The 21,905-nt window shown below is 42.9% G+C and overlaps 2 protein-coding genes across 2 annotated transcripts; one reads left to right on the top strand and one right to left on the bottom strand.

The window, feature by feature from the left end:
- Positions 1 to 599: 599 nt before the first annotated feature.
- Positions 600 to 20,515, top strand: LOC139292354 (GRIP and coiled-coil domain-containing protein 2). The gene is made up of 24 exons (XM_070914676.1): positions 600 to 682; positions 1,221 to 1,283; positions 1,428 to 1,512; positions 1,614 to 1,693; positions 1,793 to 1,897; positions 2,098 to 2,596; positions 3,079 to 4,910; positions 5,520 to 5,583; positions 5,669 to 5,769; positions 6,081 to 6,179; positions 7,287 to 7,406; positions 8,625 to 8,789; positions 9,093 to 9,197; positions 9,670 to 9,832; positions 10,351 to 10,451; positions 10,715 to 10,792; positions 10,926 to 11,063; positions 14,144 to 14,265; positions 14,601 to 14,777; positions 15,025 to 15,233; positions 17,301 to 17,528; positions 17,759 to 17,898; positions 19,809 to 20,010; positions 20,386 to 20,515. Exons 1-24 carry the CDS (start codon positions 677 to 679, stop codon positions 20,457 to 20,459), a joined length of 4,956 nt encoding a protein of 1,651 aa, XP_070770777.1. The 5' UTR covers positions 600 to 676; the 3' UTR covers positions 20,460 to 20,515.
- Positions 18,080 to 19,117, bottom strand: tmem223 (transmembrane protein 223). The gene has a single exon (XM_070915296.1). The coding sequence runs from the start codon at positions 19,115 to 19,117 to the stop codon at positions 18,311 to 18,313; it is 807 nt and encodes a 268-aa protein (XP_070771397.1). The 3' UTR covers positions 18,080 to 18,310.
- Positions 20,516 to 21,905: the final 1,390 nt, after the last annotated feature.

Below are 21,905 nucleotides of genomic sequence, written 5' to 3' on the forward strand. Positions count from 1 at the left end.
TGAGACTATGGGCCACAGCATTTATTTATCCCTCATTTGGAAACAGAGACATGGCCTTCAAACCAGCTCTCTCAGAAAAGGTTAAAGGTCTTAATTTGACCTTTTCATCACTCAGTTATGACACATGCTTGAGGCTTTGGCACTGTGTGGTTGATTACATTTTTGCCTCCAGGTTAACACTGTACTGTATGCACAGACATACAATGCAACTATGTAATAGCGGTTTAAGACTACTGCTTGTTAGCTGGTTTCTGGGGACCACCAGGTGTCCAAAGGGTGTCAGGTAAATTATATTATCAGTAATTTCCATTTTCACGTTTAAAAACAGATGATATATTTCTATCTGTCAGGTGAATATTGCACAATTCACAAGGGTCCAATCTGCAACAGACCGGCAAAGAAAACGCGCCGAAGAATGCATGTTGATTTTGCATCATCCACGGTCGCCTCAAGTATCCGGTTTAATGAGTGACGTGGATTATACTGACGTCACTTGGTTGACGTTTGCGGAAGCAAGTCGTTGCTTCAGCCTGTTAACTCAAAACCAAAACAGAGGGGGTGTTTTGGTGTTAAATCTGAAATTATTTCAGATATCGCTTTGACTCTGTCCGGTCGACTTACCGGTTATCTCTCCGTGCTTGTCAGACGACTTAGAGGTAGCTGAACTTCGACTGAGATGGAGGTAAATGTCCAGTGTCGATGAATTAGCTTTAGCCAGTCTGTCTCAACTTAGTAATGCGTGTAAAGCATCTTCATGTTAGCTGATAATATAATGGTCTTCCGTGTGTAAGAGCGGCGCTAAACCCAGGTTTAAATGTTAGGGGACTTTGAAACAGGGCTGGTAACACTGGCAGCCCGCAGCAGGTTAGGCTATTTCACCAAGTCAGCTTTCCGAAGTAGTTGACACTGCTCGCCTCCTGACACTGGGAAAGACGAACCCTTTTTAAAGTACTCACAGTTGGTTTTTGAATGCCGAACTGAAAAGTGACTCCTAACAAAACATAAAACGTTTTAAAACATGTTCTATCAACAAGGTACTTTTGCCGACCTGCAGAGAAACTTTAAATTTCAGATTTTTTATAGGAAATACTGTGCTGCGGGCACATCTGAAGTCAAGCAGTCAAAAACAAAACAACAGATAAATATTGCATACCTAACAGAGCTTTTAAATTATTTATTTATTTATTATTTATTACTTATTTTTCCTTTCACTGAAACAGGACCCTGGTGGTATTGGATCAGAGTCTGCTGCTCCATCACCAGCAGGTGCAGCCAAGTCAAAGGTACTGCACATCTACAAGCACATTATTGCTCAAAGAGGCAATCGCAATCTGTAATATGTCCAAATATGAATATATATGATTCACTTTTAGTTATGTATCGTTATAGATTCATGTTCCTTTCTTTTCTTTATCATTTATTCTCAGCTGGACACACTGCCCAAAGATGACCTTATCAAGTTTGCCAAGAAGCAGATGGCTGCCATGCAGAAGATGAAGGGCAGATGTGCAGGTAGCTGTAAATGCTATAAAAGCTTGTGTTTGTGTTTGACTCTTGTGTTTGGCTCTGTGGGCCAAAAGTGTACAAGCATGTGACATTATTTCCCTTTTCAGATTTGGAAAAAGAAGTTGAATCCCTCAAACAGCAATCCAAAAACAACAACAGCTGTTCAGATGACGCCGCTCTGATACAGGTTTGTTTGCAACCTTGTCTGATATAAATATTCTTCTGTTAACATGCTGCACTTTTTTCATACTGCATCATGTGAATCATGTGGGTGTGTGTGTAATAGGAGCTGACGGAGAGGATGGATGCCTTGCTACTGGAGAAGGCAGAAACTCAGCAAAGTCTTACCCTATCTCGTAAAGATCTAGAGAGGACTAAGCAGCAAGCCAAGGTGAAACGCAACACAAATACATAATATGATGTGTAACACTAGTGAGTTAGCCGGTTTTATTGAGTCCAACAGGGTTTCTCTGAACACTTCAGACATTTCGGTGTATTTCTGTAAATTGTAAGTTCCCTTCATTGATGCATGTATGTTTATAATGACACCCGATTGTAATGACACACCTACATAACTGTTATTTTGTGCAGGATGATCTAGCGGTTCTGCAAGGAGAGCTTGACCATGTAATAGAAGATCACCAAAGGAAGATCAAGACCCTTGAGAGCAGCATTGAGGGATCCAACAACAAACACCAAAAAGAAGTGTCTTATTTCCAGAAATTACTGAAAGAGCGAGAAGAAAGGGAGAGGGAGAGCGAAAGAGAGAGGGAGCACCTGGCTAAACATGCCAGTGCAAAAGAGAGCGCTGAAGAAGTCAGCCGGCGCTTAGAAGCTCAGCTGGAAACCCTGCGAGCTGAACTGGAAGCAATCCAAGAGCAAAAATCGCAGGAGATTACTGAGGTGCAGGAGAGCCACCAAAGGAAGTTGACCGAGGCCCAGCAGGAGGTGGAGAACCTGAAGGAGGAGCTGGCTCAGAAGAGTCTGCAGCACGAGGAGGAAATGAGGGCTCTGGAGGAGGACTGTGAAATGGAGAGGGAGCGTCTCCTGTTGCTCCATGAGGAGCTGACCGAGCAGCTCGCTCTCAAAGGTATGACAGCGCTTCATTTAAAGGCAGCGGTCAGAACAGGAGCTATATCTGTTACAGTGAAGGCTACTCACTGTTTACTGCAGGTGATCTCACCTGTTCAAGCAATAATACTGTGTATTCTTGTAAAACATGAGACTAACCTATTTCAATGGCAGGGAGCAGAGCTGGGCCAAGCCATTTTGTGGCCCAAGCCGAATTTGGCCAGCAACTAGGGGTTATTTGTATCACCAAGTCATCAATTGAATATTTTTTCATCACACCACCATTTGGTCACCACATTTTACAGAAATACTGTGATTTTATTAATTATATGTGGTCATGCTCAAGGTTACGGCATAAATAACCTAGTTCATTCATTAATTGACAAATGAGTGTTAATATTATAATTATATTGTCATATATGTTATATCTATGTGTTTACATCATTGATTAAATGGAAATTAAAATGACTTTAATAGCTAACATCACCCATACTTTTCCAGACAGCTACCTGCAGGACGTGCAAGAGGAAGACGAGGAACCCGCCCGTGGTTCAGGGATCGCCAAAATGCTGGAGCTGTCCGCCTGCAGTCAGGGAGACTCCGGCCACAGTGATGGAGAGGAGACAGAGGCTGGAAGACTGAGAGCAGCCATGGAAGAACTTCAAGCCCAGAACACCATGTTACAGGATGAGCTCACCCTGCTCAGTAATGTGAAGGGTGAGATTGAGGCGGAGCTGGAGAGGGCCAAGGAGGAGTTCCAGATGGAGAAAGAAGAGCTGGAGTTTAAAATCAATGAATTGCAGATGAGCCGGGAAAGTGCCCCCAATGACCCAGCCATAACCCTGGACCCTGACCAGCAAGAAGTCCAAGGAGAGTTCCAGCAACAGAGTAAAGCACACAAAGATAAAGAGGACCCATGTGAATCCAAAGAGTCAGCAATCAGTCCTGGGGACCAAAAGAGCTTGAATCCAGAGGAGCTGAAGGCCAAGTGTGAGGCCTTGACCAGTGAGAGAGACTCTGCCCTGGCTGAGTGTCAACACATGAGAGACATACTGCAAGGTGTGGAGACAGAACTGGGTGAGAAGACAAAAGATTTTGTTCTTCAATACAAAGCCATGAAGGAGCAGGGGGCCAATACTGTACAAGAACTCCAAGACAAGATCGAAGAACTTAACCAGGAGAGGGATGAACTGTTGGAGAGGGCGAGGGAGGTTACAGAGGAGAAAAACACTGTGATGAAGAACGTAGAAGACCTGAGGCTGAAGCTTGAAGGTGAGGACCAGAAACTCCAGTCCTCTGTAGAGGAACAAACTACTTTGGCCTGTGAGCTGAAGCAATCTGTGCAGGAACTGACCCGGCAGAACGAGGAGATCCTCTCCCAACTGCAGATGAAGGAAAGCTTGACTCAAGACCTGAAAGAGATTGTCAACACGCTGACTGAAGAGCGAGACAAAACGCAAACCACAAACAACGAGAGGGCAAAAGAAATCGAGAGGCTGCTGGAGGAGAAGGAGAAAGAGGCACTTTTGCAAAGAGAGGAGAAAGAGAAGGAGTTGGAAAGCTTGAGAAAAGAGAAGGAGGATGAAGTGCAACGTCTAAAAGAGGAGAAGGGAAAGGTCGAGGAGAGCCTGAAAGAGGAGGTGGAAAGAAGGCAGGAGGAAGTTTCTGCTTTAGAGCTGACTATCAAAGACCTCTCCACAGAACGGACTGACCTCCATCAGAAATTGGAAGAGGCATCTTCCAACGCCCAGGAAACAAGAGAGCTTTTGGGCTCCAAGCTGGCAGCCCTGGAGGCTCAGTTAGCGCAGGAGATGTCTGAAAAGAGTCATCTAGAGGCAAAGTTGAATTCATTGGCAGGGGAGGCAGAGCAGGCCGGGGGTACCATCAGAGCTCTGGAGGAAAATCAGTCTGAAGTGCTCAGAAACTCCAAAGAAGTTGAGGAGCTCCGAGCACGCGTAGATGAGCTGGAAAAGGAGAGGATCCTGTTGAGGAGTAGTCTTGAGGAGGCTCAAGGGGTCACAACACTAGAGGAGGTGCAAAGGGAGCTCCAGGCTCGTATCACAGACCTGGAACAGGAGAGGAGCATGTTACGAGACAACCTGGAGGAGGTGGTGAAGGATACCGAAGGCCTGCAGAAAGACCTGGGGGATATGAAGTCAGTCAATGAGAGGGTTAGTGAGGAGAACAAGAAACTGCTGGCTCACGTTTCTCTCATGACTCAAGAGAAAGAAGAGATGGAGAAAGGGGAAATGGAGAGAGGAGAGCTCAAAGAATTGCTGACAGAGAAAGACTCGCTCATATCTCAGCTGAGGAGCGAGATGGCTGCTCTCCAGGTGAGTGCATCTCCTGCTGTGTCATGTTCTTGTTAGTCCTCAGGAAATTCATTTAACAGTTAAGGTTGTCTACTGATCATAGTCACTTCATTGTGATTGGCTGTATTTTGTTTTAACTGCCGAATCAGAGACAACAATTGATCATTGCTATCTGTAACTGTGCCTTTTCTGACACCACCATTTGGAATTGCCTAAATCAGAAATGTTGTAAACTTGCACCAAGTGGCTTTCAGTCATTTAGCAAGTACAATAAGGGTACAGCTTGATAAAGATGAAGTTTTTCTTCTAGCAGACATTTGGTATTATTTTTGAAATTTTCTAGACTAAACTGCTGTCTTGATTTATTGACAAAATAATCTATAGATAGATGAATGAAACGCTCTAGAAATATTGCAGTTGTTGGGCTTATCCACTCTAACTGCAATGCAATTCTGTTTGGAGAATGTTTATCTTGTGGAAATGATGAAGAAGTTTAGCAAAAACATTAGATGTTGGCAGCTTCAAACCAAAAAACAATGCTTCCTTTGAAAAAACATTGGTGATTGACGTGTAATTGGGGTGTTTTTTTGTTTCTTCTGCTTTCTGCTCTTTCCTCTGTCATTCTCTCAGGAGTCTGCTGCCCAGTCTGCTTCTTCTGAGGAAAATGCCACCAGTGAGATCACAAAGAAAATAGGTATGGAGGTGACATTTGTCCATGTTAATGAGTAAAATAAACAAAAATATATTGAGAATGTTACTCAGACTTCTGCCCCCATCAGCTCTCCTGGAGAAAGAACACAAAGAAAAGGACGAGAAGATGAACAAAATCAAGGCAGTGGCCATCAAAGCAAAGAAGGAGCTGGACATCAGTAAGAAAGAGGTAGAGTGAAGCATGACACTTCTAAACTGTGAATGTTAGTTTGCTATCCTTTATTTAACAACATGAACATGACAAAGTAAATACACAGGAATGAACAAGTTACAGGTTAAACAATCAGCAGAAAACAGGGAAACTATAAAACTCAGTTGTAAGTGGTAGAAATTGACGCAAGTGTATAGTATCAGAAAGCTGTGCTTCATGTTCAGGACACCAGATAGATATGGATTATGGATACCTTTCTCTCCTCAGTGCTCAGATTGGTGATTGTACACAGCTTAATCTACCATTCATTTGATTTTTTGTTTATCCAGGTTACAACCCTCAAGGAGGAAGTCGAGTCACTGAAAGCAGAGAGGGAGAAAGTGAGCAGCTCTATGAAAGATATCATCCATGGTGCTGAAGGCTACAAGGTAGGAGACTGTGTGGGACAGAAGAACGACCAGAATATCCTTTTTAAGCCATGCATTATTTTAGTTTATCCAACTGGCTATGAAATGACAGCTCACTGGTCACAAATACATGTAATTCATCAAGATATTTAATGTCAAGCAGTTGTTTTACAGCGGGATGCGTTATTTTCAAAAACTGTACCGGATGAGTAAACTCTGATCAGTTTTACACCCATGCACTTCCATCCATACAGTGTGAGTTATATTATTTAATCATACTGACCTTTGTGTAAAGAAAATATATGATATAATATATGATGTTTAAACACAAATTAGGACATTAAGATGTTGTGTTGCTGTTTTCTCTACTGTGGCAGCAACAAATTACTATACTTTAGTCAAAACATACGTAAAGTGCAAGAAAGAAAAAAGGAAATCACTTGAAATGAATAATTAAACAGTGATGATTACTTCTTATCACTGCAATATTGTGTCATAAGCTGTGTATCAGCAGCAGTTAAAAGCCTTTTTATTTAACACAATATGCAGTAGGGATGTATATTTAACTCATTATTTCAATTGATGTAGCAAATAATGAACTAAAAACTAACTGATCATCTTAGTGTTAGGTTCCATAATAGAACGCCAATAAATATTTAATGTAATCAATATTACTTAGTGTTTGACATGTAAGAATATAGACAGCACTTGTTGCAGATGGCAGAAATGTTGGTGTCGAGATGTATCACATGTCACTCCGCCTGATGGACAATTTAAATTTGTTAGATTTTCGTCAAAAGAGGAGCGCAACATAAGCTCACCCAGAATGAAACCGACAGTTTTGATCATTAAACATTTGATTAATTGTATGCATTCCTGATATGTTGCTAATTGGCAAGTGGAAGCGTGCTCGCTGGTGTCACTCCCGGAGGTCTCCATAAGCAGCCCCCAGACTGCACTGTGCTTTACGACTGTGTCTCCATTAGAGGAGAAGCCACTCTGTTGTGTCTAATGAGAGTTTGGTCCCATACTCAACTGTAAATGCAGCTGTTATCTGAGATGCATAGTGTCTACATTCACTGAGCTGTGTGAATGAATATATGTGTGTGTGTTTGTGTGTGTGTGTAGAACCTGCAGATAGATTACGACAGGCAGACAGAGCAACTGGATAAGGAGAGAGAGAAGGTGGAGGAGGCAGAGAGACAGATTGCTGAGCTGACCAAACGACTCAGCAGTGCTGTCGCACAGGTAACACAGAGACACACTCAATCACACACACACACACACACACACACACACACACACACACACACTCACACACACACACACACTCACACACACACACACACACACACACACACACACACATTACCACTAACAAACACACAAACTGCTCTCACCCTCCGGTAAATCTAAGCAGTGCCACTTTGTCCAGCAATACATCTCTCTAATACTTCTCGCATAACTCAGTTTCCATCTGATTTACAGTGAGTCGTTTTTCGCCAGCGACGCTTTACCCAGCTATGCTTGACAGCCCGGCACCCACAAATAGCCCATCAGATGTGACTGGGTGAGCTAGGGATACATTTTGTTTATATATATATACTCCTCTCCCCAAGCTCATAACTGTTTCTTTCCAATGAGAGAACAACAGGCAGGTAAATGGAGCGGAGTATAGCTTCCATCTGCTCCGTGCTAGTGCAACACCATTTTCTGAGGCACAGGTTTATTCTTGTGTGCGCTCATGGGTCTCGGGGGGGGGGGGGAGACTGAACGCTCGTCTGAGATCTCAGAGTACGTCTGGACATCTCTGTTTACCAATCATAGTTTCAGTGTTTGGCTGACAGATGATGGGAGGTATGTGCTGCTGCTGGTTCAGTGTTCCTTGCAGAGGAAGCCCTCAGAGCCTGCCGCTGTCAGTTTTGCATGAATGACTTTCAAATGTGTCTCGTGTGTTCGTGCAGGTGTGGCGCATTTGCCCACATGTGCATTTCCAGGTGAAAACCTTGAATCTGAAATGAGTAAAACAGTATTCTCTCAGTGTGAAATCCCACTTCTTGCCATAGAATATTCTCAGCTCATAAAGTAATCAGTAATGCCTAGCTAAACTTAATACAATAAAATCACCAAAAGTGACTGGTTTTGTTAAATAAATCCCAGCTAAATACAAATAGCATTGTAGTTCATCATTAACCAACTTGCCTCAAACGTGCAGGGTCGATGTAATTAACTAAAAGAGTTTTTAGGTGCCCATAGGACCCTTCAACTAAACCAGAGGAGATGCAGAGGATTCTTCACTTGATTACTGAAGGATATGAGAGTCAGAACTGTGCCTCATTTCACAAAGTACCATTAAATCACATTCTATCTACTGGTAAACGCCCCGTTCCTGAGAAGTTTCCATCTTGGAGCTGTGAGTTTATCACCTGACAGGGATAGTGACATTAATTGTTTATGCTTTTACAGAAGGAGACACTAAGCAGCGAGAAGGAGGACCTGCTGGCCAGTATGGAGACCACGAGGATCACCGTGAGGCAGCTGGAAGCCCAAAACCAGGAGCTGCAAAGACAGACAGCCAGCCTGGACAGAGACCTGCTGGCTGAGAGAGCTATGAAAGAACAGAAGATCAAGGTAGAATGAGGAGAGGTCGATACTCTGTATTACTGTTGTGTACTAACCATGCCAGCCTCTGCTCCCTATTTTGTATTTTAGCTGATCATATAAGAGAACCACATGCAGTGGGTGAAACTTTAGACAAACCAGACAAAGTATTTTACAGATACTTTATTTATAATATTCTCACATCTGACAAAACCACTCTTCAGACTTAAACTGTAGTATTTGAAGGTTGGTATGATAATATGAAATGTACAGTATATACATGCTGAAAACCCCTTTGTGTGCTTGTGTATGTGTGTTTGCCTGCTTCTCCAGGACTTGTCAACTGCGATGAAGGAGGTAGAAGAGCTGACAGCCCAGCTCCACAAGCAGCAGCAGCAGTCTCAGCAGACTGCCCAGGAGCTGGAGCAGCTACGCAAGGTACACACACACACAGCTTCTCAGACACTAGTGTCTCTGAGGGCCTGTCCAGCCAAGCGACTGGACTGGTGATGGCGGCCTGCAGCTACAGCAGCACCTCTCAGAGAGAAAGAGAGCAATTGTAGCCCACAGCACAGGAGCTGACGTTTCTTTTCCATTAGTGGGGACCTACATAGTACAGCAGTGTACATTGGAGCTCCTGGGAAGTCTGACTTTGTCATATGTCCACATTGTTAGTACAGCCCAACAAACATGGTCTTTTCTTTGTTAAGTAGGACAACGGCTAATTTTAAAATTGATTTGGCTCTAACAACATGTTGTTTGCAGCGTTAATGATAAATTAAATGTTGACAAGATAAAGTCACATGTTGAAAATAAGCTTCAATTCTAAATCACACCCTGACTGATGGGGAGATGAGGTTTTAGCTTTGTTCCCTGTAATGATGTACTATGTTGTTGGCTCTGCCTCTAGGAGGCACAGCAGAGCTCTCTGCTGGACATGGAGATGGCCGACTATGAACGCCTGGTGAAAGAACTCAATGCCAAACTCGTAGAAAGTGATGAATGTGCTCAGGAGCTAAAGGCCCAGATAAACACACTGACCCAGAAGGAGGACACACTCAAACAGGAAATCGGTATGTACAAGACATTCACATTCACACTCACATAACACTTTCCGCAATGTCAGCTGGAATCCTCAAGAATAAGCGGATATAGCCAACAGATGGATGAATGTATAATTATGTAGAAACTGCATGATAATAAAAACATACCAGAGATGGCCGACACTGACCTGAACAGAATTTTTAATAAAAGAACGTACAATGTACTCTAGGTCCTTTTATATTGACGAAGTAATATATACTGCTGGTCTAATGTTTAGTTAGCACAGTTTTAGGAACTCCAGTCCACATTCACTGATGGTAAACCGTTATTATTCCTGCAGAGCCCTAATGATTTACTGTCTACCGTGTAACTACAGGTCATTCTTTTGTCTCTCTCTATGTTTCCTGTTGTTCTACAATGTCAAGCTGTGTAATGACCTTAAATAAAATGTCCTTAAATAAAAACTACACTATGTATTTCATCTAAATCATTGCGTATGTGTCTGTCTGTGTCTGTCTGTGTGTGTGTGTGTACTTGCCTTCTCCAGTGGCTTTGAAGTCCCAGTTGGACCAGGGGGAGGAGAAGACCTCCAAGATGAAACAGCTGCTGGTGAAGACCAAAAAGGACTTGGCTGATGCCAAGAAACAGGTCTGTTTCTGTGTGTGTGTGTGTGTGTGTGTGTGTGTGTGTGTGTGTGTGTGTGTGTGTGTGTGTGTGTGTCCCGCAGCATTGCTGCCTGATGAATGTAAATAGTGTTATGCAACCATGTGTGAGCATGATTGTGGTGGAGGCCTTGAAGATGTTGGTTGGGAATAGTTAATCATTTGTGTGTGTTGCCATGTTTGTGTATATGGGTGTATGCTTTTAAATTTTCACTGTGTGTGTGTGTGTGTGTGCGTGCATGTGTGCAGGAGAGCTCCCTCATGATGCTGCAGGCCTCTCTGAAAGGAGAGCTGGAGGCTAACCAACAGCAGCTAGAAAGCTCCAAGGTAACACAGCCAGCACTTGCCAGCAAAACTTCTCTCAACGATCCCTTTTCATAAAACATGTAGTTTTACAAATCAACATTTCAGTCCTACATGAGTCACATATTGGTGTTTGTGTGTGTGTTTGTGCGTTGAGATCGAGGTGTGCGAGCTGACGGCCGAGCGCCATCGTCTGCAGGAGCAGCTGAGGTCTGCGTTGGAACTGCAACAAAGAACCAGCAGCTCCCTGCAGCAACACATCAGCAGCCTGCAGCAGGAGAGAGACACTGCTAAGGTACACAGACACCTTAAATTTTTCATTTTTTATTTTAACCTTTTGTTCAGATTCAACTGACCTTTTTCCATACACATACCTGTAGGTACAGTATTTACAGTGCATCCGGAAAGTATTCACGGCGCTTCACTTTTTCCACATTTTGTTATGTTACACCCTTATTCCAAAATGGATTAAATAATTTTTTTTCCTCAAAATTCTACACACAACACCCCATAATGACAATGTGAAAAAAGTTTTTTTGAAATTTTTGCAAATTTATTAAAAATAAAAAACTAAGAAATCACATGTACATAAGTATTCACAGCCTTTGCCATGAAGCTCAAAATTGAGCTCAGGTGCATCCTGTTTCCACTGATCATCCTTGAGATGTTTCTGCAGCTTAATTGGAGTCCACCTGTGGTAAATTCAGTTGATTGGACATGATTTGGAAAGGCACACACCTGTCTATATAAGGTCCCACAGTTGACAGTGCATGTCAGAGCACAAACCAAGCATGAAGTCAAAGGAATTGTCTGTAGACCTCCGAGACAGGATTGTCTCGAGGCACAAATCTGGGGAAGGTTACAGAAAAATTTCTGCTGCTTTGAAGGTCCCAATGAGCACAGTGGCCTCCATCATCCGTAAGTGGAAGAAGTTCGGAACCACCAGGACTCTTCCTAGAGCTGGCCGGCCATCTAAACTGAGTAATCGGGGGAGAAGGGCCTTAGTCAGGGAGGTGACCAAGAACCCGATGGTCACTCTGTCAGAGCTCCAGAGTTCCTCTGTGGAGAGAGGAGAACATTCCAGAAGGACAACCATCTCTGCAGCAATCCACCAATCAGGCCTGTATGGTAGAGTGGCCAGACGGAAGCCACTCCTTAGTAAAAGGCACATAGCAGCCCGCCTGGAGTTTGCCAAAAGGCACCTGAAGGACTCTCAGACCATGAGAAACAAAATTCTCTGGTCTGATGAGACAAAGATTGAACTCTTTGGTGTGAATGCCAGGCGTCACGTTTGGAGGAAACCAGGCACCGCTCATCACCAGGCCAATACCATCCCTACAGTGAAGCATGGTGGTGGCAGCATCATGCTGTGGGGATGTTTTTCAGCGGCAGGAACTGGGAGACTAGTCAGGATAGAGGGAAAGATGAATGCAGCAAAGTACAGAGACATCCTGGATGAAAACCTGCTCCAGAGCGCTCTTGACCTCAGACTGGGGCGACGGTTTATCTTTCAGCAGGACAACGACCCTAAGCACACAGCCAAGATATCAAAGGAGTGGCTTCAGGACAACTCTGTGAATGTCCTTGAGTGGCCCAGCCAGAGCCCAGACTTGAATCCGATTGAACATCTCTGGAGAGATCTGAAAATGGCTGTGCACCGACGCTTCCCATCCAACCTGATGGAGCTTGAGAGGTGCTGCAAAGAGGAATGGGTGAAACTGCCCAAAGATAGGTGTGCCAAGCTTGTGGCATCATATTCAAAAAGACTTGAGGCTGTAATTGCTGCCAAAGGTGCATCAACAAAGTATTGAGCAAAGGCTGTGAATACTTATGTACATGTGATTTCTCAGGTTTTTTATTTTTAATAAATTTGCAAAAATCTCAAATAAACTTTTTTCACGTTGTCATTATGGGGTGTTGTGTGTAGAATTTTGAGGAAAAAAATGAATTTAATCCATTTTGGTATAAGGCTGCAACATAACAAAATGTGGAAAAAGTGAAGCGCTGTGAATACTTTCCGGATGCACTGTACATATTGACCCCTGAACAGCTCCACCAGAACGAGTAAAGTGCACATCAGCAGTAGGGTTTGAGGTGCTGCAGCTGTAGGAGACACTTCCAACTTTGACGAATGTCATTGAAGGTTGCACCAGCTCATACTCAGTACTAAGAGAGAGTGGTGTTATATAGGGCACCAACTTGTGACAAGTTTCAATATTAATCATTTAATCTTTACAGTGTCAAAATCCAAAAGCATTTAACTTACAGTGATATATAAAAGGAAGAAAATGTGCAAATTCTCCTTTTTGAGAAGTTTGGGGTCACACTGCTCATATTGTTTGTCTTTATTAAATAGTAGGAGCTGCATATTTCTGTAACAATAAAAAAAAAACATTCATGGAAAGTCACTTCCCACAAACTACTGTATGTTTTTCATGTAAATAGTTGTAATTAACTTACACCATAGTTTTTAGAACTATGGTTGGTTGAACTATCCTCTTCACTACTCGCTAACACCCAAGATTTGTAATAAAAGAAATGCTTAGTCAGCTGGCGTTGTGATATTTCAACCAATGTCTATTTCCACTGCCACTTTATGGTCACTTTGGATGCCGTTGTTTGCGGTGCTGTTGGACAGTATTGTGTTTCACTGAGAGGTGTTTATAATATTTTTGTCCACTCCATTTATATCAATGAAAATGTATACAGGATTTGTGTAATTTGTTGTCTGTTACCCATTCTTGTTTTCCTCTGGCACCCCCCTTTTTTTTTTTTTACTTTTTGTATTCTTCAATCTGCACTTACTTTATCCTGCCTTTGCAGTTTTTCATCTTGCTTAGGTCTCCAATGTTCAAAGCTACTCAGCATTACTGTGTCAGATATTTATATAGATGATCAGCAAGCGAATGGAAGAGTGCAGCCCTGCTAGACGGCCTAAACCACCTGTAACTAACAAGGGGTTAGTGCATGGAGATCGCTATGTGGGGAAATGTGGTGGGAAAGATGAGAAATGTGTCTGTAAAAGAGTAAAGAAGCTCAGCTGGGTTTTCAGTCTTATTAGAGACCTGACACAAGCAGATTTAATAATATATGAATTCTTTGAAACACAAGCATTAGAGAGACAGTGATGTTAAAACGTATAATTCATTTTTATTTGTCCGAGACAGTTACCTAATGGTGTTTGTCCAGAGAGAGGGCAGCAGTGGACTGAAAGTGAACAATTAGAGAAAATAGGGGATGTGATTCAGTGGGGTGAGAATTATATGACGCACTATTTGAAACATAATTGGTGAAAAAATGAAAATTGAAAGTGTTCTTCAATAATTTCCAACAGAAATGTGTGATATTCACTGTATATCTCTATGTTGATTCCAGGCTGAGCTTATGGCAACGGCTGGCGAGTTTGAGAGTTACAAGGTGCGAGTCCACAATGTGCTCAAACAGCAGAAGAGCAAATCCACTGCCCAGGGTGAAGGAGACTCTGGCAAATGTGAGAGGTGAGGACAACACCTGTGAGACAGCAGGTTGACTTAACAGCTAGTAGTGTACAGACACGGTAATAAATATTATAAATAACTATACAAAAAAACATTTTCAAACCAAAACAAACACAAGAATTACTTTCTAACTATTTCATATGTAATAGTGTAACAAGCAAATGCCATTTGCAATATCAGTACTGGGATCAGGTCTGATAACACAGCTAAGTCTTTCAGTAAGATATGTACAGAGGGTGGGCTTTAATAGCAGGTACAAAGGCAGCTACTCGATGAACCATATTGAAGTGAACACTAATTCGTAGAATATAATGAATATGTGGTGTGTTTGGCAGGGAGCAGTTGTCCTCTCAGGTAGAGCAGCTGAGGTCCAGACTGGCCGAGAGCCTCCAGAGCCTCCAGAGCAGCACGGCAGAGCTGCAGCAGCTCCAGGCTGAACACGACGCTCTGCTGGAGAGACACAACAAAATCCTCCAGGAAACCGTTAGCAAGGAGGCTGAGCTCCGTGAGAGGTGAGCTGGCTTGACCCTGTCTTGTCTAGAATTTACCATACTACCATGTTGATATATTGTATGTTCTCACACACTCCCTATTTGCCTCTAGTATTTATTATAGCTATTTTCTCCTCGTGATTGGAGCCCTGGTTGGACCTGGAAAAAAATATTTTCACTTTTCTGCCATATGCCTACTGGTTCTCTTCTAAATGAGCAGTCTCTAAATGATTCCTTTAATTTCCTCTCACTTTGTCTCCACCTCCAGGCTGCTGTCGGTGCAGTCGGAGAACGTGGCTCTGCGGTCAGATCTGTCCCAGGCTCAAGCTGACCTGTCTTCCCAGGTCGAGGCCCAGCGCCAGACCTACAGGGAACAGCTGAGGAAGCTGCAGGACGACCACCGGGCCACCGTGGAGACCCTGCAGGGCCAGCTGACCCGCATCGAGGAGCAACTCTTCAACCTGCAGAGCCAGAACAGTAAGCGCGGAGGCAAATCACAAACTTGATCCATTTAAATTCATCAGGCAATTATCAGGCAAGTACCAGATTCTGCACATGAAGAATCATGCTCGAATGGACAGCAGTAAGCTCAAGGGGTGCATGAATGCTATCATATAAAGAAATCCATCAAAGCATCAAGTGTTAAGAGTGTTGAAGTTTTCTATCTTGTTTACTCTGCTTTTCTATGAGAGGAATGACGGGAGTGAACAGAGGAAAAGGGGGGAGGGGGTTGTGTTTATCAGTGGAGCAGCACTGGAAGCTCGTTCATCACCTCCCACACAGCTGCCCTCTGGAGTCAAACAGCAAATATACACATAGTAATGACTAGGAAAGGAAAGTGTGTGTGTGTGTGTGTGTTTCTTGTCTGTCACTTCATTATGGCCAGGTGTTGGCGAGGCTCCTCAGCTCCGTTCCCGCCTCTCAGGGTGGCAAACAGCTCACTGTGGCATCTGGAGAGACTCATTAGCGACTCACACATGCACGCCAGGATTAACCCGATATATACAGGGCCAATATTAGCCTTTACTCAAAGTCATGTTTGAGCTGTTTCACCAATATATTAGGATTTAATGGCAGTAAAAAAATGCAGATGGGTTCAACATCAGTGTGTTTTACTGGCCTTATTGGGCAGGTGGGTCATAAAGCTGCTGGCCGCTGGCCTCATATATTTTTTATGAATCAACTGTAACAAACGGTAAAATTGATCTATGTTCATTATCATGTTTTGTCCCATTTACTGTTTAATCTAAACAACAGCACATAAACACAAACTACAAATATGAATTCAGTCTTTTACAGGTTAGAAACTGGTGGAGGCAACAGCTTACTGTTGTTGTGGCTCTGCAGAGACTGTGCTCAGTGTTTATCTGTGGTTCATATAATGTCCAGGAAATTCATTCTACTATTTTTTCCTCATAGATTTCCTTCACGACCGCTACTTGATTTATATTGAATCTGTCCTCCCAAGTGTTGTGCCTGTAACCGATTTGATTGATTAGATCACATCCTAAAGCGCTATTTATAACAAGGAGTGTTGTGTCAGGAGTCAGGAGAAGCTTAAATAGGCTAAAGATGTTTTTGTTGATGTTTCCTCTCATGTCTGATTGGCTCTGTGAGCTCTCAAGTTTACTGTTCCATCTAAGGCTTTCTACTGGCCTTGAGCCATCAGAAAACCATAAGCCTAATTGTTACTTATTCTGAGCCCTGATCAGACTACAAAATCTGGTCAAACTCTAATGCATTTACACACAAAACTGATATACGCATGTAGCAGGACTTCAGCGTCTTGCACTGACCACTCAGCTGCTTGGGGAGAGGAGGTACCAGACTGGAGGTGGGAAGGTGAGGGGATTGGGTTAGTGTCTGGTCTTTTGGTTCAGTTTCACATCCATTAATCATAATCTTCTCTTTTGTCCACCCACCATCTCAAGAGCCTCACCCTTCCCTCTCGCCCTTCTCTTCACACTTGTTGTCATTGTTTATGCCAGCTGAACTGGTTAATACCAGAGTGCGTCTGGTGCCCCCTCATGTCACAACGAAGTAGGACACTGACTCACAACTCGGTGTTAAATTAAGTAGGCATTCTGTATAGTATGGTAACGAAAACAATACACAGTTTATTTAATGGAAATCAATTCATTGTGGGTTTCTACAACAACGGGGAATTGGGTTAGTCATAGTTTAAACTTAAATTTGATGTTAAACTCAGTGTGAAATGATACAATTCCTTGTGTTGTACAGTTTTTAGTTACAGTGAACACTGGTTCATTAAAAATTATTTAATGATTCAAACTACAGATAATTATCAATCTAACCAACATACTGCATAAGACTATATAGTGCATAACAAAAGACCAGTAGAGTTTGGAACAACAGGCTTGACACAATTTAAAGAATGGTTTAAAGTACATCCTTTTAACCTGAAAACTAGGTTCAAAGCTTGACTTCAATTGGAAGATAACCCGTGAACCTCATTGTCTGCTTTTTGATATGCTGGTGTTCATCTGTTCAAAAAAATAAATAACAACCTTTACACTCTTTCAGGTTCAGTGTCGGTCCAGTCCAGCCGCAAGCCCCTTTTGTCAGACCCCCAGCGCAGAAGTACAGATCAGAACCAGACAGGCCTGGGACTAATGGCCCTCAGCGACCTCCAGTCTATGGCCAGAGAGGAGGGTGAAGGCATGGAGACCACTGAGACGGAGAGCCCCGCTCCTGCTCTTACGCCCCTGCCCTCTCTGGAGCAGCTTCTCACGTCCCCGGACCCCAAACAAGGTGTGTTTGAAAGAGGAGGTGCACATTGTAACAGTTATTCAGGTTACGGAAGCACCATGTACAGTACTAAAATAACCTACTGCATTTCTGAAAGTGACTGAAATGTGATCATGCTATGTAATAAATAAAAGACATGATTACTTGAGGCCCAAACTGAGACAAATCAGCTTCTATGCCCCGGACTTTCTCATATCATGACCTTTAACTTGTGTCTTTGGTTTGGTCTCTAGAGCCATTTGTGTGGACAGTGGAGCCGACCAAAGAAGAGCTAAGTCAAAAGCTGAGCACAGCTACCCGCAGTATGGAGCACATGAACAGCCTCCTGCACGAAACTGAGGCCACCAATGCTGTTCTTATGGAGCAGATCACTGTATGTACACACACACACACACACACACACACACACACACACACACACACACGTAGAAGACATTAGTCAGTTTAATTTTCTTGATACTTGTATAATTACATTTCAAATAACTCATTGTTTATTTCAAGTGATTTTAAATATGAAATACTTTTAAATGTAATAGATTTTAAAGCCCCTTTCTAGAAGTGTTTCATTCTGACAGTGTCAACGGCATGGGTATGCCATGTTTGATACTAGGCATAAATTAACCTAAATGACTCCATATTTGATATCATAGATTTTATTTAATTAAAGAGAGACAATCAAACAGAAACTGACATATTCGTTTGGCAGCTGTTTAAAATCACATCTGGATCAGCGTTCGATTGGTGTTTGGTGTCCAACATAGTTTTGGCAAAAGTGTAATAACAACTTAAACTGGACGGTAAGCCCCAACAGTGATATCAAACAGCCTAGGGTTGTTCACAGTCCCCTCTTTGTCCAGAAGAAAGTAGAACTTGTGTCCTTTGACCCTGAGGGGGATGAAGGAGGGGGACTCCTGTCTGTGAGCATGACAGGCTACCTGGGACAGAGGGACTGTTATTCTCCGGCCTCTGCCTGGTCCCAAAGGTGACTGTGTGGAAACTGTCACCATCCTCCCACCTTGGTGTAAAACTACCTGGCTGACAGAGCGCCGGCAGAACAGAACCCCGAGCCCGACCATCCCTGCTGCTATTGCCAGGCACCCCAGCGTGAAGCCGTACCTCCAGGTGTTTGACCCCAGGTTCATCTCAAAACTCCACATCCCAGCCAGCCCCGTGGTGGTGGACGCCTTGGCTTTCCCTTTCTCTGTAGCGCCCCCTGTGTCTCTGAGCCCAGTGTAAGCGAAGTGGGCCAGGTAGGTCCAGAAGAAAAACTGTCCGCCGCAAAAGACCGACAGGAGCCGGAAGAAGCGGGTCCTGTCGTGCTCGAACAGGGTGACATCTCTGGAGGGCTGGGTGGAGGTGCAGAGGCTGCGGCGGACAGCCGGCTCTCTGTGAGCGGCGCCGAGGCGGCTTGTGTGGACGAATATCCTGCTGCACAGACCTGCTACACATGTAACCCGGTTAACCATGCTGGACATGCTCGGCGAAGACATCGACGCATTTTGAAAGAGTCTGACGTTTTTCTGAATATTAACGAGTCGAAACTGTCTGGAGTAACAGTCCAGTGCCCCGCACAGCAAACGCTGTAAGCCCATTTTCACGATGATAAATGGCTTCAATCTTCCACGCCTATTTAACCAGAGAACTACGATGGTGTCCGTTCAGAAATCGTTTTTAAAACTCGCCTTTTAACGATTCCCTCCCAACACACTTCACAGTGACAGCGCAGAGGGCGCCGCCATACTTGTTATGTTGTGACGTGGTTACGGAAAGTATCGCTGACCAAAATTAATAGACGCTCGTGTAATGGTCGGATTGTGCTCGAAACACAATAAAACTCTTTTTTTTAAAGACTAATAATAGCTGATCTTCTAATCTAATAATAAATAATAGGTTAACACTGTGTACTAAGACACTAAGTTGTGCCATATTCAACCAGGTGCTGACAGACATGTCTGAAGATATATTTGAAGTCAGACTATTTCTTGTGTTTTGAATTGTATGCTATAAAAAGTTTTTAAAAAACCAAAGGAAATGTCCTTGACCTTGAACTGACGTTGTTTCCACTTTATAAAATGATCAGTTTACTTGTCATTTTTGCCTCCACCTTGCCAGGCATTAGTCTATTGCTTACAGATCAAATAATATATCATGTCCACACTAGTCAGAGATTTAGTGTGTTGGTTGGTATGCAGATTTTTGGGAAGCTATCAATGTTAAATGCAGGGACTTTGCCAAAGCTTAAGTTTTTGTTATTTAAAGTTGCTGATATGTTCTACCTGCTAGTTGTTGAAGAGTGAAGTGCGGCGTCTAGAGCGAAACCAGGAGAGGGAGAAGAGCGTGGCCAACCTGGAGTATCTGAAGAACGTCCTGCTGCAGTTCATCTTCCTGCAGTCTGGCAGCGAGAGGCAGGCGCTTCTGCCCGTCATTCACACAATGCTGCAGCTCAGTCCAGAGGAGAAAAGCAAACTGGCTGCCATTGCACAAGGTATGTACTAGGTAATAGGTAAAACTGAAACATACTGCTTTGCAGATTGATTGTAGTGTGTATGTATGTATTTGTGAGTTAATGCTTTACTGACCATACAGCCCGGCTGGTGGAATTAGCTACAGCACAGCCATAAGAACATTATACTTTATCACACATACACAACACAGCAATGCGCACACACACACACACACACAGCATCTGAGAGCACACCGACCCAAAATCCAATCATGATTTTATACACCTCTTGTTCTATTCCCACACAAAACTTGTGTTTATATTTTTCTCTCCAGGTTATTGAAGTGCTATAGGATATATTGTCAATACTGTCTATATAATTTCTAACCAGGTGTTCTTTGATCTGCTTTTGTGCAGGTGAGGAAGAGGGGTCCGGGTCTCGGGGCTCAGGCTGGAGCTCCTATCTCCACAGCTGGTCTGGGATCAGATAGACTCAATGATCAACCAACCCAACAAAAACAACGGGAGCACAGTGCAAAGATGTTACAAAGCCTTTTTTCGGTTAAAACTTTTACTAAGCAGTGATGCTTTATATTCGTAATAGTGGCAAATGTGGGAGGTTAACTGGGGCATTTACAAACATTTAGGGACTCAATGGAAGGCACTGTATCAGAAAAGAAAGAGGACGTGCATGGTAGAGATAAAACCTGAACCTGATTTGACATGAATATTGATTTGAATTTGCAGTGCAATAGTTACATTATTCTCTTACCAATGAATGTTAACTGTGAAAAATGTCTTCCTTACTGTTGATATGTATTTATAGCAACATTTACTGGACATGAGGGTCACACCTCCTTGAAGTGGACCTCATAAGGCATTATAAGGCATAATTAGCACTATGAAAACATTGTGAGTGGATATAATACATTATGTGTATATCATGTTATAATCACAACATTGTATAATGCACATGAGGTGCACAAATGGGAGGAGGAATTAATCGAGGATAACTTGTAGTTAATGGCATGATCTTACTTGAATATCATTTTCAGAGGTTTAATTCCTTTGCAAGATTTTACTTGCCCTTCTATTGGGCTTGTACTGTGTAGCACAGTACACTTAAAGGACTACACGAGAGTTTTAGCTCTTTCAGATTTTAGTAAAAAATCACATATACTTTGGTTTTGGAACAATTTTCAAGGGCACAATGAATGTGTTTTTACTACCTTAGAGGCAGCCATGTTTTTCCATTCCTTTGAGTATGAAAATTGCTCATGAAACTTGCTCAATACATCAGTTATTTCTTTTACTAGTTGCCTGGAAGGTAGAAAAAAGACATTAAGAAAATGCAACATGCTTTGGGAAACAATCAGCAGGTAGTGTTAAGTGTGTGTGTGTGATTTAGTTAATGAGCTAAATCCGGTGTGGTCCGTTTAAGTCTTTCCAGTATGTCTATCATTTAATCTCACTTCAAGTACAAAAGAGTGCATTTCTTCATTCTCCGATTCACCTGACCAACATGACTGACAACATTATCATAATAGCATATTTATACTTCTTCTGACTGACTTTGCAGGAGCAGTTATCATTTTCATGCCTTGAGTTTTGATTTATCATATTCTGTAGTGATGGTTGGTTCGGGATTTTGTTTTGGTTACTGTTTGTTTTGATTGTTATTATTTATCTATCTTGTCTATTTTGGCTTTTGCCTTGTACTTTTTGGTTTTGTCAGTTGTTGTGCTGCCGTTTAATCACTGAACAGGTAAGATTAGTTGCAACTTCATCTGCACAACTGTCTTGTTGAAGGACGGCCGCCATGACAGCAAGCACACCCACCCTGCTGAAGTGTCCTTGAGCAAGACTCCCTATCAGACCCAGGGGTGCTGCTGTTTACAGTGTCTTACCATGACCTCTGACCTCCACAGGGGGGAGAA

The sequence above is a fragment of the Enoplosus armatus genome, chromosome 11, assembly GCF_043641665.1.
Source record: "Enoplosus armatus isolate fEnoArm2 chromosome 11, fEnoArm2.hap1, whole genome shotgun sequence".
Classification (NCBI taxonomy): domain Eukaryota; kingdom Metazoa; phylum Chordata; class Actinopteri; order Centrarchiformes; family Enoplosidae; genus Enoplosus; species Enoplosus armatus.

Coding starts and splice junctions, on each gene's coding strand:
- LOC139292354 (XM_070914676.1), top strand. Junction 11,064..14,143: donor AGGAGAGAGACACTGCTAAG/GTACACAGACAC, acceptor TGTTGATTCCAG/GCTGAGCTTATGGCAACGGC. Junction 14,266..14,600: donor GACTCTGGCAAATGTGAGAG/GTGAGGACAACA, acceptor TGTGTTTGGCAG/GGAGCAGTTGTCCTCTCAGG.
- tmem223 (XM_070915296.1), bottom strand. CDS start 19,117: ATGGGCTTACAGCGTTTGCTGTGCGGGGCACTGGACTGTTACTCCAGA.